Source organism: Phalacrocorax carbo, chromosome 6 (assembly GCF_963921805.1).
Source record: "Phalacrocorax carbo chromosome 6, bPhaCar2.1, whole genome shotgun sequence".
Lineage (NCBI taxonomy): Eukaryota > Metazoa > Chordata > Aves > Suliformes > Phalacrocoracidae > Phalacrocorax > Phalacrocorax carbo.
The window spans coordinates 51,268,980-51,286,724 of NC_087518.1; the positions used below are offsets into that span (position 1 = coordinate 51,268,980).

Consider the following 17,745-nt stretch of genomic DNA (forward strand, 5'->3'; position numbering starts at 1 on the left):
ATTCTGGAAAACTGAAGACTGGACAAGAACTGCAAGACCCATGGGAACACTCGCCATGCAGTAAAGACCCTGGGAGCCATTTAGGATACCGGGGAGAAGGGTAAGGGAGACTTGGCTGTAGTTCCTAAGTATCTAAAGGGAAAGCTAAATGTGGCGAGAGACTCCTTCAGTCTAGCAGAGAAGAGCATAAGCAGTTCTAGTGCCTGGAAGCCAAAGCGAGGTAATTCTGGAGCAAATTTTTACAGTGAGGGTAATTAACCATTGGAACAACTTCTCCAACTCAGGAGGGACGGGCTTTTTTTGTAAAAAGATCAGCTGTGGTTCAAACAGGAATTAATCTGGGGCAGCCTCGTGGCCTGTGCAGGTCAGACCAGCTGATCGCAGCAGTTTCTTCGCTGTGATAATCTTCAGCTGTCCGTCTCGGTATAGCTCTGGCTGCTCTGTTCCCTTGCAGTGAGAGCACCCTTGAAGGCTCTTGACTTGGGGGAGCATGGGTGGCCCGAATACCACAAGGCTGGGGATGAGGGGACGGCATCCCGGTAGCATGGCACCACCGACATGGGCAGGGGAGCCCTCCTGCTCCAGGGGCTGGAGCACGGCAGCCATCCATGACTTCTCCTTTAAATCTGTCGTGCGGCTGTCTGAACTCTGAAATTTCTTTCACTCTCTCCCTCGCCTTGTTAACATGTGTTGCCTTTGGGGTAATCAGGGAAAAAATATTATGTCCTTTTACAATTACCGGGTTTTGGAATATTAAAATGTCTCTCTGCATCGGCAGTGTTATTTTGATTGGTATTCTAACCTTTGACTAGCCCATAAAGTGAGCCGCTCTTCAAGCCAATATTGCAGGACTGAAATTTAATTCCGAAATGATTCCAGATAATAGGGAGACAGATAATATATGCATGAAGGATATTATGTTTGGACTAAATGCAGCAGGGCCAGGGCTTGGGAGTTGAATAATAGCCCAGAGTGAGTTATAATCTGTGGGACAGAAATACCTTACTGTCAGGGCCAGGAGAGGAACTCTTAAATCAAAGGGAGGGAGACAAGGAGAGAGTCGAGGATAGACATCTCAAAGGAAAAGGGCATCCAGGAGAGGCCTTAAAGGAGCCACCCTCTCTGTCCCGCTGCAGAGGGACCTGTCCTCCCTTTCTTATTTAACAAGGAATGCAGACTAAAAACATTTCCAAGGAAAACCAACAAGTGGGGGCTTGGGCTGGGAAGGGAGACTGAGTGTCTGCAAGTTCTTGACAGTGTTTTCCTCTTCCTGGTCTCATTAAAAGGGGATACAGGATAGGTTGATGCATCAGGCTTTGCCTCGGTTTCACTAGAAGCTATAGCCAGATGGATCAAGGGGTTGTTGATGTGGGTTTGCGATGTGCACTACGGTGGGGTGCCCACATAACACAGAGTAACCATTGGGGTTGATGTTGGTATCCACCTTCGCATAAAACAAAGGAAGCAGAGGTGCAGCATGTGGGCTGCATGGCCAGTAGTTGTTCAGGGCTCTGCTCTCCCCTCCTCAGCCTAGGACTCAACAGCAGGCAGGGTTGTCTCCCTACCTCAGAGCTGCTGCCCAGGCTGGTGACTGGAGACACAGAGTAGGAGCATCTTGTGTGGCAACAGCTCCCTCTGGGCTCTCTGCCCCAGGGAAGGAAACTGAGGGCTTTTGCTATTTGTTCCTCTGCAAGTAGCACTTTGTGCTTTACCAGCAGCTTCCCAAGCATGGTGGAGCAGCCAGCAGGGTGCTTTTTGCTCTGCAGTAGCTCAGCCCTATAACTTGAACCTGCTGGGCAAGGCGTTGGGAGTTTTTCTGTAGATAGACTTTGCAAAGCTTTGCAGAGTGGTGTGCTGACAGCTGTCCCGGGAGGAGGGGAGCTGAGCAAGCAGAGATGGAGAATGATCTCTGCTGCTGGGGTGACACAAACCCATGTCGATATAACAGGCTTTGGCTCAGTGGCACGAGCTTATAGTTTCAAAGTAATGATCCCAGCCTCGCATTTCATTTCCTTTTCTTGCAGTCTCGGGAGCTGATCTTGCTACAGCTGAGAGGGGCTGTAGATGCAGCCTGGAGGCTTCACTGGTTTTGGATGACTTGAGCAACAACATACATGCCCATCCCAGGAGGCCAGAAAAGAGCAGTGTCCATCTTTGCCTAAATCAAATGGTTTTGTGTGTTTTACTCTCTTTTGGCTTTTGTTGGTGGGTTTTTTTTTTATTGCATCTTAAAAGCACAGGAACAGTTTTCTGTGGGGCATGTGTCTGTATGTACTGTTCTGGGAGCAGACAGAAAAGATGCGATCCTCAGAGGGTTAATATAAGTTCTTGGTCTTGATTCACCAGAAAGTAGCTAAGTTCCTGGCTTGCAAAATAGTGGATTAGTTTAGTCATTCCTTTTGGCCATAAAATCCAGAACTATGTGAAAGAGCACCCTTCTTGCTGCCAAACTCATGCCGAGCAGGAGGCTGTTAGCTGAGCACATGCAGCCTGTTCCTCACTCACTGCCATTTAGACTCTTCTGCGTGGGTAAAGACAATCTCTGACAAGGTATTAACAGCAAACTCTTCCTGGAACTTCCATCCTTCCGTCCCATAGCTGTCCTGCATGTGTTTTAGCACGTGGTCATCTCACAGCATCTCATACACAGATTAACTTCTTTACCATCAGGTGCTCTCCTACACTCTCTTTTGCTAATACATACTAAAATTGCAGTAGGCACATGTTAAAATCTCAGCTATTTTCCTAAACAAGGTGCTTTGGAGCCTCTTTTTAGCTTTGGAACAAACCAGTTTTGCATATTGCACTCGGGGGGAGGGGGGGGGGAGGGCCTGGCACAGTTGGAGAAAGCCCAGAAGGGAACAGAAGGGTCAGAGGGCTGGAAGACGTGACCTCTAGGGGAAGATTGAGGAATCTGGGATGTTCAGCTTAGAGAAGACTAAGCAGAAATAACTTTTGGAGGAATGAAAGTGCTCAGAGGAGAGGAAAAGTGTATTCTGGGTGGTTGTGGTGGACAGCTCTTGCTCATGTCTTTACCTGCTGCAAGGAGATCAGTAAACAGTCTCTGTGGATGAGGGCAGGGATGCAGGACCTTTAGCTCTTGAGATTTTCAGAGTTTAGAAGAATCTGGTGGGGAGGGTTTGGGTGAAGCTGGTCCTGCCTTGAAGCAGACAGTGTGGGTCATCACTTCTCCCTTCTGACCCTGTCTGCTGTGACACTTTCTGCTCCCTTGCACTTGGATATAGGCTATGTGCTTTCCCTGGATGCTGTGTACAGTCTCCACTCCTCTCCAGACGCCATCTGCCCACATCAGGATGTTTGTACTGGGGAAATCCCAAGGCAGCCTTTAATACTTGGCAGCCCCTTCAGGCTCCAGCAAGGACCAGGGCCTCCTGGTGCCACAGGTGGTACAGAGGGCTCTCAGATAAGGCAGGAAGGTGGTAATTCAAGAGGAACTGAGACACACGATTATCTTACTTGGCCCCATGCATCCTGCAGGTACTGGACAAAGCAGAGAGTAGAATTTGTTGCTTTTGTGCTTTTTTAACCAGTGCAAAAGCTTTGCCTCTAGATGAAATTGTAAGCAGCAGTTTTCTGAGTGCACTGCAATGGTTGCATTACTGAAAGTATCTTTTTCTATGCAAGTGGTTGGAGGCAGGTTGGCATTTGTGGTCCTTCTACATGCACGTTGCTGTAGCCTGCAGGCAAAAGGTGAAGAGGCAGCTGCTCAGACCTTGCAAGCTGCTCTTCCTGCTGAGTGCCATATTGCTCGGCTGCACCTCGCTGTGCCTGCGTTCCCCTTGCTGGGGGATTTGAACATCTGTCCCCTGCACTGAGGAGCCTCCTGGTTCCCATCTGGCTGTGTGTTCGCTGCTGCTGAGGTTAAACATACTGCTCAGAGCTTTACACCATGGGTCTGGTTGCTGCTTGCGGGTTGAGAAAGGAGCCACGCTGGCTGGTCCTGCCTGTTTATGGGGTAGTGTGCTGTAGGTGCCAAAGACAAAGTTTTAGAAAGAGTGTTTGAAAGCAGGCAAAATAACCCACAATGAAACCTAAGCAACTTGTACTTTTGATAAGAAATCTTTCTGTAATGTGAAGGTTGTGCAGGATGAAGTGGCCTGATGGTCTCTATGGTGGGATCTGGACAGGCAGGGAGTTGCTGCAGGGCTAGTTGTGGTGTGACTGGGATCTGTCAGCTGGCTGTCTGCTGTAGCGGTGTGACCGCAGCATGGCTGATGTGCCACAGGCTTGCATCCAGACTTGCCGTGTAACGTGCCCTTGGACTGGCACCCCAGGAGCAAACCAGGGAAACGATAAGGATGGTCAGAGTTAGGCCCTTGATCTCCCAGCAGGTGGGTGTCTGGCATGGGTCTGGCATTCCACCTGCACGCAGGACCGCAGCTGTGCCTGTGGGGCACCTGTGCTGTTGGCAGAAGCTGGGCGCCTCCAATTTCACATGCCTGCTTATATGGACATGTGGGGCAGCCTGGGTTTTCCCATGTATCATGCATACTGCAGTCAGCTGGAGAGGCTGGAGCCTTCTGTGTGCCCTGGTATTGCGAGAGGCAAGCCTGACCCTAGGCCTGACACAGCTCCCCGCAGTCAATACCAGAGCAAGGCAAGAGGAGAAGGGATTAGAGGCAGGGCATGTTTTACAATAATCCTTCAACGTGTGCTGCATTCCAGGCCAGGAGGAGCTGGAAGGCAAAGGCGCAATGCACGAAAGGTGGCCTTTCCCAGAGTCCTGTGGGTCAGAGCATCCCTGCATTCCAGCCCTTCAGCTGGAGCTTTACGTGGGTACCAGCCCAGCTGCCTAGTCCCTGGGAAAGAAGCTGTGTCCTCTTTTTTCTGCGTTTGAAAGACAAGTGCTCCGTGTAGGACATGAAAACGACCCTGTGTAGTTCTCCAGGGAGGGATGAGGGGCTAATCAGATTTTCTAGCCTTGGGGATTAAAACGTTAACTGGTTTAGTCCTTATTGTCCTACTGAGCCAGCATGACTACAAGAGGGAGAATGACTGCCTGCCACCTCCACCAGCAGCAGCAGGCTGGTTTATGGTGGCGATCAGCTTGCCAGTAAGTGGAAAGCGTTTTTTCTATGAAGTGTTCCTGGTGCCCTGTGCTGAGCACGATGCACTGTCCTGCTGAAAGGGATGGGACATTGCTACTGCTGTCTTGGCTGGGAAAGCGTGGGTGTGCAGCCTCTGCCCCATGGCACAGAGGCATACCGAGGCTTGGCGTTTGCTTCTAATGGGCTCAGTATAAAGCAGCAAGAGATGCTGAACTGGGAGGTGGGAGATACTGTAGTAGAATTTGTATATTAATAACTTAGTGCTGCAAACTCATTAAATTAATTAATTAAATGTCTTGGAACCCCAGGGCTACTAAGCAAGTTGATTTCAGAGCTGGGATTAAAAATCTCCTGCTGCCCTTCCCCCATGCTGGCACAGCACTTCTGGCTCCATCCTGGCTTTCGCTCTCGCCACTTGCAGGTTTCCTTGCTTGAGCTTTTTGCCTGCAGCCCGTGGATTGGATGTACCACAGGTGTGGTCTGCTTTGGTTTAGGAAACAGCCCATCCTTTGTCCTCATCTAGGCATAAACTTTTGTTTTGTGGCCTGCTGGGGAGGGCAGCTCTAATCACTTCAGAAAATGAGCCCTGCCAGAGGCTATCTCACAGTACCTTGTTTTCCCAGTTGTCTGGGCACTGTCTTCTACAGAACGGGACCATTTTCTCCTTGGGTGCTCTGACATGAATGTTGCTGCCAGCCCAATAGGGTATCAGAGCTCCTGAGCAAATGGCTATCTTGAAGTCGTGGTCTGGATTGCTGCACTGCAGCCTTCCCAAGCTTGCTCAGTACCTGTCCAGTTCTCAGTCTGCCTATTCTGGGTGTCGGTAGCTATGGAGGCAAGATGCTTGTATTTGCTGATGACGTACATCATCCCTTTCTCATACTGAATCTCGTTTTGAAAAATATAATGACATTTTTGGCATTTTCTTGGGCATCCTATCCACAGATGAATATGCAGGTCTTGCTCATTGCTGACGGATGTGCTCCACCTCCCTTACCTTTCTTTGAGCCAAGATACTCCAGCATTTCTTTGTTGCACTCAATATGCCTTAAAGCAACCAACTTCCATTAAGACAGGAAGTGTAGCTGAGCTGGTCTCTCTCCCATGTGCAGTGGTCGGCACCCCAGCAGGTTTCAGTATTGTGGAGATGAAACCTCAGCACGCCGTTCTGCCAGCACTGCTCCTGTATGCATCCTGCAGATGCATTTTTAAACAAACTCTGGATATTTAGTGTATGGTCCTGTGCCAACTTCAGGAAAGCCTGCTCTCTGTGCTCTCTCAGTGTTGTAACCTCTGTCAGCCTGGCTCTGATTGATGCTATTAATATTTTAGAGATCATTTAGGATCTCTGCCTTGGCCATTCTCTGTGCTTAGGGAAGAGCTGTCCTGCGTGGATGCCTGCAGCTGCTGGAGGAGCATGCTTGTTGCCTGCCGTTGTGTTTTGGAGGAGGCAGGTCTGCAGGTTAGCAGGGCCACCAGGACTAATGGGAGCGCAAAGCCTTCAGAGAGGTAGTTGCTAGCCTCTAGCAGGTCCAAGCTGGCCTCTCTGTAGGTGAGGGTCTTTCAGCTTCCCTGGGACATTTTCTTCCCCTTTGGCAAAGGGGACAGCTTCCCTCTGGAAGTTGTCTCTGCAGACTGCATTTGGCCAAGGTCCTTGCTGTGGAGGGGTGTCCCCATGCTCAGCCCTTCCAGTTCCTGGAGCTGGCCTCAGCGGAGCTGCCAAACCCAAGAGAGCTCTGTATCTCTTCTGTGTTTTGGGTCTCCCTTTGCCATCACAACTTGTATGATTTGTCTCTACAGAGTTGGTTCCATGGCAGCCTTGCCTGTGGGGTCAGTCAGTGCCGATCCGGAGGTGACTGACATGCTCCAGCAGTGCTCTGCCACGTGCCGACTCCAGCTGCCTCAGGAGCTGCACGTGGACTCATCCTGCACCTCCCTGCTTGCGCTCTGCCCTCAATCAGCTCTAAACAGTGGAGCCGCGTGGCCATTCCTCTTGGTGAAGGAGAGCTCTCGTAATGCTCTGCTTGCTCAGCCTTCCCCATGGGGTCCAGCTAAATCCAGCTGTGGGACTGAGGCTGATACGCTGCAGGGATAGGGACTCTGGCAGATTCAGGAGACAGTGAAGCCCTGTGACTGAATCCCAGACTGTGTTTGCTCTGCCTAATTATCAAAAGTATGAGTTTGTTCTGCTAGGTGCACATTATGCCTTTACTGTGGTATAATTATGCCAGCTGCCTATGTTTAGTGTCATAAAAAGGAATAAAATGCCCATTACCCGCCTAAAGAATTCTTCTTGTGGGTTTTTTTTATTTTTATTGCTCTGGAGTACACAGTGGGGATATCTTTGATCGGCAATTCTCCATGTAAAATAGCTAGTGAAATATTGTGCCTTTCGGAGAGCTCCTCCAGCCAGCAGCCTGTGAAGGCAGCTGGCCCGCCAGCCTCACCTGGCGCTGCCTTTGCTGCTTACTGCCAGCCCGATCTGGTGGTCAAGATGGTGAAGCCACCACGCTGCCTTCCCCACGGGAGCTCAGCTGCTTTCTGGCAGTGTTTCCCTGCTGCCATCCAGGTCCCAAAGCTCCCTCCTGCCGACACAGCGCCCAAGAGATGCAGAGTACTTTCCAAGCCTGGGAGAAGACACAGCAGCTCTATCTGCAGGTGCTGTTCAAGACAAAATGGTGCCTGGGTCTGGCCAACCTATTTTTTGGACAGAACGGTGTGTCAAGGAGTCCTGTGCCATGGGGAAGTCCGTAAGGTAGTTGAGGGAGCAGTGCAGAGCAATGAGTGGGTGGGAGCCATGTGCTCCTTCACCCTGCATGGGCTGGAGTGCTGAAAACACAAGCCAAGTGGCACGAACCTGCCAACGGCCTGGTGGTGCCCTTGCTAAGCCTCATCCCCCAGCCAAGCCACGGCCTCTGCAATTGGGCTTCGGCTGCTTTGGGGTTTCTTGTGGTGTTTAAATATCTGGGGCTGTGTTTCTGTGGTGGTGAGAGATGCCTCAGAGGAGCCACGTCCTCCAAGAGCTGAGGTTCTGTGCAAACATCAATTACCAAAACACATACTCCTGCCAGGGAAGAGCGGCGGGAGGCTTGCTTTGTGTGTATAAACGCTAGGGGCATTTTGGTGATACTAAATAATTTCTGATGGAAAAAAAACACCATAAAACCCCAAATCCAAACCCCACATCTTTAGAGGTTGTTAAAAGCTTCCTCTCCATCTTTCCTTCTAATAGTTTCAGTCTCTAATTGGAAACGGACTTTATTAGCCTCATTAGGAGCAGTTAGTGCTGGCAATAGATAGCTCTTAAATATATGGTTTCGATGGATGGTAAATCTGTTGTTTTAGTTCATTTATTTTTCAACTTGATGATATTTTCAGCAGGTCCCTGGTCCCCCCAGCCCGGCTGTGCCACAGATAACCTCACACAATGTCCCTTTTAATTCCCTCCGCTTATTTTTTACGTCAGGTGTTCCTTGAAGTGGCCTTCACAGCTCTCCACCCTTTCAGCCGACGACTACGTCAGGGGAAGATGGACTTGCGCCTCCCCGCAGCTTCATTGCATATGCACACGCCGTCTGCCCCGGCGGCACGATTGCCTTGGTGAAGAATCCAAGGGGCTGCTGATAGCAATCATTGATTAAGAGGGTAATTGTCCTGAAAATTCAGATTGATCAAAAGGCAGAAATGATAACTTGTGTAACTGTGTTTAAAACCACGTCCTGTCAATAGGGGAGACTGAGACGTGGCAAGCAGAAAGCAGGGAGAATTGGATGTGTGAGCGGGTGAGTGTGCCTGTGGTTCAGGGAGGAGGGGGAGCCATTCTTCCTTGGGGTCCGTAGCAGGATGTTTCTTGTCACTGATGCTGGGCTATTGGAGATTCAATCACTTTTATCTTCCCCTCTCTCTCAATCCAAATGCCTTTTCATATTAGAAAATTAGAATCAGCTCTGCTCATGCAAGATTTATTAGCTCTGCTGAGCAATACCACAGAAGAGTAAATGATGTCGCATTTCAGGGGCTTTTTACACATTACGACCAAACTTGCAACTTCTTAAGTATTCTTCCATTGAGCCACTGCAGGGTGTGAAAGGGTTGGGGAGACAAACTTCTCTCTGGAAATAGTTCTGCACCAGTCTGGATGTCTCTTCTTTATTATTGGAATGATTGGATTTGCTTGCTAATACAGATCTTTTCTTTGAGCTCAGGTTCTGCGCTTATTGCTCTGGAAATCAAACTCTAAGAATTGAGCCTGTTTATTGTGGTTTTTTTTCATGGCCCCCTTTATAGAAACACCTTTCAGTGCTAAAATTTATGTCTTTGGAGCTCTGCTGCTAGCTGGCACTTATTTACATCTGAAGATGACAAATCCTGTTTCCTGCTCAAATGTTTTCCCTTGTGTTTTGCACTGGGTGGCTGCTTTTTTAAATGCTTCTGACCTTATGTTGTATGCAACTCCTGTTTTACATAGTGATGGTCCTTTGGTCTTCAGGCACTAGATACTAAGCTCTTTAAAGACATGGTTTAATTTAGGCTCATAATGCTCAATAGACATTATTCTGGGGATACTGAGGCACGCGTGAGTTGGAAGATTTTCCTGTGAGTCCGTATCAGAGATTGGAATAGAAATCAGGTCTCATCTCCTGTTCCTGGGCTTCAGCCACAAGGCTTCTTTGTGAGGCTTTTCACTTTCAAATTGCTTTGCAGGCATTCAGTCCATGCAGCATCCTCATGGGTGGGCTGCGCAGGAGGGTCACTCAGTCTCGAGAGTGAGAACAGCTGGCTGTTGGGAGCCTCTGCCTGAGGTGCTGTTCAGAACCTTTCTCCCCCTCTGAAAAATTAAGGTGTTTGAGATTCACAGTATTTCACCGATGATATAGAAATCCCAGGTGCTCTGCAGCACTCCACCCCTCTCACAATGGGCATTGTGTATGTAGCCCCTATACAAAAATAGTGGCTGTTGTCGAGGTAAACACCATTTTTCTGCTAGTTTGGTTTGGAATATTCCCAAAAGGGAGTAAATTTTTCTCCAACCATTGTTATTTAGGAAAGTAGACAGCACCACGCAGGGATGCTGATACCACTGCTCAGTGTCTCACACCAAAACCAGCATTAAACAACAGAAGCCGGAATCAAGCTGTGGAAGGGAATAGTCTGTTCATAGCTTCATCTGCTGTCATCGTCGTGTGGTGGAGCCCAGCACCTGCAGCTGAGCTGCTACCAATCTTTTGTCTCTTTGGGTCTGACTTTTCCTTGATGTGGCCAAGCTGCTGGGAGGATTGAGGTGCAGGCAGTGTGGAGGAGAGGTTGGGGCAGCCCATCAGCACAGCCAGCACAGGGCTTCCTCACAGCACATCATTGCGGGCTGCAAGGGCTCAGCTGCCTCTTTTACTTGGCAGCTTTAAAGGGACTTTATTACCAGGCAGTGCTAATTACATTTAAAATAACACCATACTTGGACCTGTCCAAATGCCTGTCTAACTTGGCGCAAAGTTTTGCCATTCATCTTAGCAAAAGACATTCCTGAAGAGATGCTTAAAGCTGTGGCTGGCTGGCAGGGAGGTTTCTTGTCGAGTGTCGGTGCTTGGGAGGCGGATACACTTGACAAGCAGAAGGACTTGACTTTTTCCCCTTCCGTGTACAAGCACTATGTATTATTCAAGGTCTTCTTAAGTCAATGCTGGGTTATTAATCGGTCGCTTCTCTGCATGTTAAATTTGCCTACTAATTTCGAGGCTCTGGAAGAGGACTGCAGCTATGAGCTTGCACAGTATTTTCCCTCCATGAGTCTCCGTACACCCGTGCGTGTGTTCTTGGCCTGCTGCAGACCCTTGCCTTGGGTTCAGATGACATGGTGCTGCCTGCGCGCAAAGCTGCACGGGGAGGTGAGCTCCATGTTATTGACTTAATATTCCCATTTCCACATAGTCACTGGTGGTGGGGGGGAGCAGGGGGAGGGCCAGAGCAGTAAAAAGCCTTGCCAAACCTTGAGGGGCCAGGTAAGACCCCAACAAACCTCTTCCCGAGGAATGGGGGCACTACAGTCCCAGGTGACACTAGAGAGAGATACAGTGGCATCCAGGTCTGGGGCAGGTGTTCTGCACAGCCCAGGAGGTATTTACTCCACAAGCTTTGTGCTGCCTACCTCCCCATGGCTCCTGCTTGATTTGCAGGCTGATGTAATGAGTTATTTGCAGCTGGTTTGGAGACAGCCTCTGTGTCTTAGGGCTCTTCCTCCCCGTCCCCCAGCCAGGCCTCCCTGCTCCGGTCTCCTCTCCTTCCACAAACTCTGGTGGTGGGAGGCAAGGCACGCGGGCCAGCAGTGCCTGCACGTTCCAGGAATCACGTCAGCTGTCATTACTTACATTACCTTGATTGGGAACAGTCAGTTATGTCACCGTCCATCATTGTGTCTCTCCTGGGAGGCACTGAGGAAGGAGGAGAGGAGCAGGAATTACAAAGCACTTCTGCGGTGCTCCGCCAATCCCACCGCTCCGTTGGCTGAACATCTGTCATCAGACAGCTTGAAGAGAAGGTGCTTTGTCTGATGGATCTTACCATTGTAGCTCTTCAGGGAGGAGCCTCCTGCAACACCGGACTGCCCCGAGGGAAGAGTACTGGGGGCTTTTGTGCAGTTTATCATGAAGGGAACGATGCTGCTGCTTAGAAGGTTCTGTGGTGGGCTGCAGGACAGCCGGGGCTGCAGGCTGGGCTATCCTGGCTGGGGCTGCTTCTGAGCCAGGCAGAGTTACCAGAACTGACTCCAGTCCGAATGAGGCGGAGCTTGGACTTGCACGTTGTCCCCACATGTGACTGCGGAGGATTCCTGGCCGTATCTCAGGTGGGAGTTCATCTTCCCTTTGGCCCGGAGCTCCACATTCTCCTAATGAGAATGATATTTGGCTTTTGATGAAGGAATCTTCTTATTTATAATGGAAAATTATCTGGAAAGTTTCCAGCCCTCTCTGCCCTTATTGATTTGGGACTCTGGCTCCACTTCCAGCAATGAGTCTGTTCAGCTGGGGTTCCCTCGCAGGCTGGGGGACAATACAGTAGCTGTGTCCATCTCTGGTGGCAGAGCCCATGGTGCCACAAGTGGTAGGGAGGATGGTTTGTCTGTCTTGCTGCCTCGTGTGAATAAATTTGTGCCTGAGCTCAAGGTGGGTTTGAGAGGGTAAGGAGGAATGGGAGCTCCATGGCTGTGGCTGGGAGGTGCTTCATGGCTGTGAGAACGGGTTTCCTAAGGCTTGCGTGACCATGTCTGTCATGGCTGAAAGTGAGAACAGTTCAAGAAGCACCCATTGCCCAGCAGGACACACTAGGAGGCGGGGAAGGCAGTGGTACCTGCCTCCTTGGGTTTCTTGCTGTGTGTGTTTGTTCAGGCACTGTGACTGTGGCAGGAACATTACCTGTTAAGCACAGTGCTCACATTTTAATTTCTGTTAGCTGGGCAGGGAGTGAGAGTGGTCTGGCAGCAGGTGGACCTCCGCAAGTCCCAGGGAGGTGGGTGTTCAACCCAGCTGGGACCTGGTGATGCCTCTCTGGAGATCAGGCAGCTGGAGGGGAAGAAAGCCAGGGCAGGAGAGTGCTGCACCCAGTGTCTGAAGTGCGGAAGAGAAGTTTCATGGTTCTGTACATTTCTCCTTGGAGCAGCTCCATCAAAGGCATGAAGATGGTTCAAAGGGAGATGTTAAAATACACAAAGGAGGTGGCTGGTGCCAGCAGTGGCACGTGGGGGCTGCATAGGGTGTGCATGTTGGTAGGTCGTGGGTGGCAGAAGCAGCCTGGTCTCAGCCAGAGCTGTTCAAGGCGTCTTTTGCAAGTACAGCCAGCAAGGTCTGATGTGTAATCTATCCTGTCACTTAAAGAACTTGCACTATACAGAAGTGATGCTTTATGTGAGCCAGGGGCATCACTGCTGTTACTCTTAGCCAAGTCTGAAGAGCTCTTGCTGTCCCCAGCTTTAGGTGTAGGCTTTGTTGTGCTGGATGGCCCAGGTGCTTGGAGCTTGCTAAGCAAAGAAAAGATTGCAGAGGGTACGTGGAGCAGAGGAGAGTCATTCTGGAGGTGGGCTTCCATGGCGGGGGGATAGCTACTGAAGTGAGTAAATACATGCTATAAACACGTTCAGAGCATCTCTGTGTGAAGAACCCAGCACAGCCTTTCTGAGTAAATAGAGAGCCCAGGTTCAGTTCATATGTCTGTTTTCTTTTCTTTTCTTCTTCTGGTCAACTGTGGCTGTAGATAAGAGTTTTCTATTTGAAGTTCAGAAGGGAAGGGAAATCCATTGTTAGAAGAGAAGACTTTCTTTTTGCTTGATATCTATCTTCAGCAACACAGCAGAGAAGGAAAAGATTTGCTATGATAAAGGTAGCTTTATATATAAAAAAAAAAAAAAGGCACATTGAGCGTTGCTTTTCTCTGTACTTCAAAGGCTGGAGTAATATGGAACAGTGTAAAAGAAGAGAGGAAAAAAAAAAAAACAACCTAGCCCAGCCTCTGCACGGGGGCTGTGAATGCAGAGCCATAATAGAGCACCATCCCGGCCAGAAATCCAGCACTCTGCCCCGGCTGGTCATCTCGGCTTGACGTAGTGTTATTTGGTGTGCACAGCACCTGCCAGGAGTCCAAGGGGGATGCTCCTTGTGGGGGGAGCAGAGGAAACGTTTTGCAGGTGTGTGTTCTATGGAAGGACTAAACCAAGGGAAGTCACTCACTGGAAAGAAAATCAGGCAAGTCTGGAAGCAGTGTGGGAAAAATGTGCCAATAAACATTTAATTATTAAAATAACTCGGAGATTGTATGGAGTGTTCAATACGGCGTGACAGAGTGAAAAAGCTGAACAGCACAGCTCCAGTGAAGGCTGTGGGTGGGAAATGGATAATGTCTCCATCCATGCACCCTGGAGCCCACTGTGGGGTTGGCTTTCTGGGATCCTGGGCTGTAAGATCAGCTTTCCCAAGGGTTCAGTTGTTTCCAAACGAACCAGAGCAGAGGAGTGCTGGGGAGGGTGCCTGTGGCTGCCACCACCTTGCTTGGAGCAGGCAAGACTGAGCTGCATGAGTATACAGGGGGGCTCCAACCTCCACAGTCGCCAGTGGGACTTGGGTGGCCCAAATGTGGGTCCAGGCTCTGCAGCACGGGCAGGGATGGGAGCTCCCTGCCGGGGGACAAGGCAGGTGGCACAGAGGTGCAGCCCAGGGAGCCAGGGCTTGTGACACCCCCGTTGTAGTATAGATGCATCCGCGCAGGCTTCCCCTTCCCTCTGGCCTCATGGGTGCCCTCCAGCCAGACTGATGGCATGGGGCCCCATATCTGCTATGCTGCTGGTATGGTTTTGGTCTTCATTGCCACCCCAAGCTCAACGCGAGGTCCCGGCTTCTGGACACCCCTTGCTGTGCCAGCCTGAGGGTGCTGCTGCTCTGACAGCACATCTTGGGCTCACTGAGCTGCTGGGGCGCCCCGGAGCAGGCACCAGCCAAGACCCCCCGTTCCCCTCTGAGAAGCTGGTGCAAGTAGAGGAGAGAACGAGTGTGTGCTGGAGGCTTTGCCTCTGCAGGAATCTGGGGAGGAGCAGGACAAGAAACCAACAAACTCATTTTCAGCGCTGACCTGAGCAGAGGCTGGAAGTGAAAAGATTTCCAGCAAACCTAGGCTGGTCAGGGTTGCTAACAAGCCTTTCCTTTGAGCAATGTTTTACATTCTTTAAAGATCGCAGGGAGCTCTTGGGGAGAATCTGCTAAAGTAAATGGCAGAGTCAAGTGTGCCGGCTCCTTTCTTTCCCTTTTCTTTTCCCTTTTTTTTTCCTTTCCCCTTTCTTGGTTCTCTTTATTATGTGGAGTTGCTCTGGCTCTTTCTCTCACTTCTGTTTCTCCTTTTGTTCTCTCTTTGTCTATTTATCACACTGTGAAGGTTGAAAGAGATGTTATTAATCTGGGAGAATGAAGGCAGGATTAGTGGTATGAATCGGATTTTGAGAGCTGTAATGATAGAAAGACTCGCTCTGCTGGCGGGCTGCGTGAGTTTGATAAATGGGGAGCACTCCAAACTGACTCGCGCCTTCCTCCGCACTGCTCGCTTTGCCCGCTGGGGCGTGCCATGCTCTCAGATCTGCCAGCCATCCCACACCGCTCCTACCTGAACCAGAGCAAAAAGCCAAGGGTAAATCAGAGACAAATATCTCCCATTGCACTTAAAGAGATCATTTCTTTCAACATCTTTTTCAAACAGAGTCCTGTCAAGTTCTTGGACAGCCTTGTGTGGAGGTAGGATCCTTCCTTGGAGTACGGCTCAGAGCCACGGCCATGCATTATTGTCTCCTGCCATGGCTTTGCAGAGAGCAGCAGGGAGTTGGCGTGGCTGCAGCAGAGCTCGAGTCCTGCAAGGCACAAAGAGGCAGGATCATCTCTGCAGGGCTGCACCCTGCTGTGTTTGCTTCCTGAGGATTGCACCTGGCTTCAAAGCCCTTTGGGGCTGGGAGAAGGCAGGGGGTGTTTCATCAGGAGTCGCTTTGGGGCTTTTGCCCTGAAATCTGAATGACGTGTCCTGCCCTTCCGTAACATGAGTCAGGTTCCCTGTTACCAAGCTTGGGGAGGGGGAAAGCAGGCAATGGGGACAGCAAGGCAGAGCAGCAACCCCCAGCTATGGGACAAAGCAGGACCATCTGGACCAGCATCTTTAGTGAGTAGGGTCCTTTCCTGGGATCACCCTACTGCATGCTCACCCACTTGAACCTTTCCTCATCCCCACGTTTGGGTGTGTGGTGGTTCATGTTGCACCCTACAGAGCCAGAAAAGCTAGGGACAGACTCATAGGTGTAGGGTATGTTGCACTTTGAAGCTGGTTCATGAGCACAGAGCTCACTGCCATGTTGCCGTTGTGCCATCAGGCATTCATACATGGGGACTGTGCCCTTGTCCTAAGGCCCTCGTAGTTCTTAGCCCAGCCTGTGCTGTGGCTTCTGCTGTGGACATTTTGGGCTCACTGCTTGCTGTCATGGCCAGGTTTGGGTCTTGTGGTCCAGCCTGGGAGCGTGCATTTGCTAAAGTGAGATGTAGGTGCATGAAGGCCACGTGCAACATGTTGGAAAGGTTTGGGTGCTTCAGTATCCCTCACCCCAGGGACTGTGGGCATGGACTTGGCCCTACAGCGCATCAGGGGAGCACTGGCTGTTTGGTGGTGGGTGCAGGCCACCTGCTACTGCAAGGTTTGCATCTTGCCCGTATTGAACAGGAGATTATTGCTTGGTACAGGAGGGGGAACAGCTGTGTGCAGGAGGGACCCTGCTTCAAAAAGAGAATCAGACCACGGGCAGCCCAGAGTTGTCAGTGTCCCTTTAACTACAAGGTAATGGACTCCCCCACGCTCGGGCTGAGCTCTCCTCCTGCCTTTGCAGGAACGGTAATGATTGTCAAGGTAGAGCTAATGAGACGTGCACATCTTTAAAGGATCGTGGCTTCTGAGACAAAATTAAAAGAAAAAAAAAAAAAAGGAAGGGATGGGGGAAGGAGAGAAAGTCCAACTGCATTGCCTTGGCCAGTGAGGCATCCATCTGTCTTCCTGCCTGTCCCTCAGCAGGAGCACCCCTAAACAACTAGCAGGGTCTCTTTGCTTGCTGCTGCAACTCTCGTTTGGCCCTGGGAGCCTCCTCATCTGCCTGAGACCCACCCAGAGCCCCTCCGCAGAGTGCAGTCCCCAGGGCGAGGGAGCAGGGCACCGCTGGGCATGTGAGTGTGGCGGGCAGCACCTTTGCTGGGCAGGCAGCAGGAGGGCAGGCAGCCCGGCCACTGTACCGCACGGCTGTGGGGACAGCGGAGCTGGGAAGTGGAACAGGAGGAAGGCGTGCAGGGAGATGAAGGACACGGGAATATCCTGGCCTGTGTCGGTTGAAGATGTGGGGATGATGGTGCTGTCAATCCTGGCTGGCTCATCCCTCTCTCCATCCCTTATTCCCAGGTCTGGGATGCTGCACTTGGCACTTCCAAGCATACGTAATGGTTCTGTCTGGATGCCAGGGGTGTTAACAATTCCCCCCAGATGCCTGTCCCACAGGGGGAAGGACAAGGTGGCTCATCTTCGGTGTTGGGAAATTCCCCAATGGGCACTCCTGGTGCAGGAGAGGCTGTGTGGATCAGGCTGAGCCTGGATCTGGCCCTTTGGGAAGAGCTGGTGGGGTAGCTTGGACATTGTGTTTGGTGCATGGCGTGACTGCCTACACACACATTTCCTCCCATTCTCACTATTTCAACTTCACAGGTTGAATTGGTTCAGAGCAGCCAAACTAAATGAGGAGAGAAATGATCAGTCAAATATTTCTTAAATCCTGTCTTTAAGAGCTAAGTGCTTGGCTGGAACTTTAAGGCAGGTAATGAGGCTCTCTTCAGATCAGCTTGTGATGTGGAAACTGCTAGATTGACCAGGCTGCAACTGGAAGAAAGCTCTGTCACAGCTGGGGACGGTGCAGCACGGGACTCCCCACGCCCTGGCACTCTGCACCAGTGTGCTGCTGCCCACGGCTCCCTGCTGCCTGTGCCCATCTTTGCCCTTATCCTGCAAGGAGTAAAACACAACTGGGAGCTGCGGGGAGCAGCCTGCTTGCACAAAACTGGCTGACTCCCTTCCGCATAGGGGGATGTGTATGACAGTCAGTGCTTTGGAGTCTAGTCCCAGTTTGCTCCGG

General features: G+C 50.7%; 1 protein-coding gene across 4 annotated transcripts in view; it reads left to right on the forward strand.

Annotated features, from left to right (window-relative positions):
* The window catches only part of ERI3 (ERI1 exoribonuclease family member 3), a 135,213-nt gene that overhangs the window by 60,111 nt on the left and 57,357 nt on the right, over window positions 1-17,745 (forward strand). The window contains exon 7 of one of the 4 annotated variants that reach the window (XM_064455253.1): window positions 8,536-8,688. The exons of 2 other annotated variants lie outside the window; for them this stretch is intronic. In XM_064455253.1, coding sequence (XP_064311323.1) covers window positions 8,536-8,673 — 138 coding nt within the window. In that variant the 3' untranslated portion in view covers window positions 8,674-8,688. Of the gene's footprint in view, window positions 1-6,869; window positions 7,342-8,535; window positions 8,689-17,745 lie in introns of those variants that run through there. One more of the 4 variants, XM_064455254.1, reaches the window with a different exon arrangement.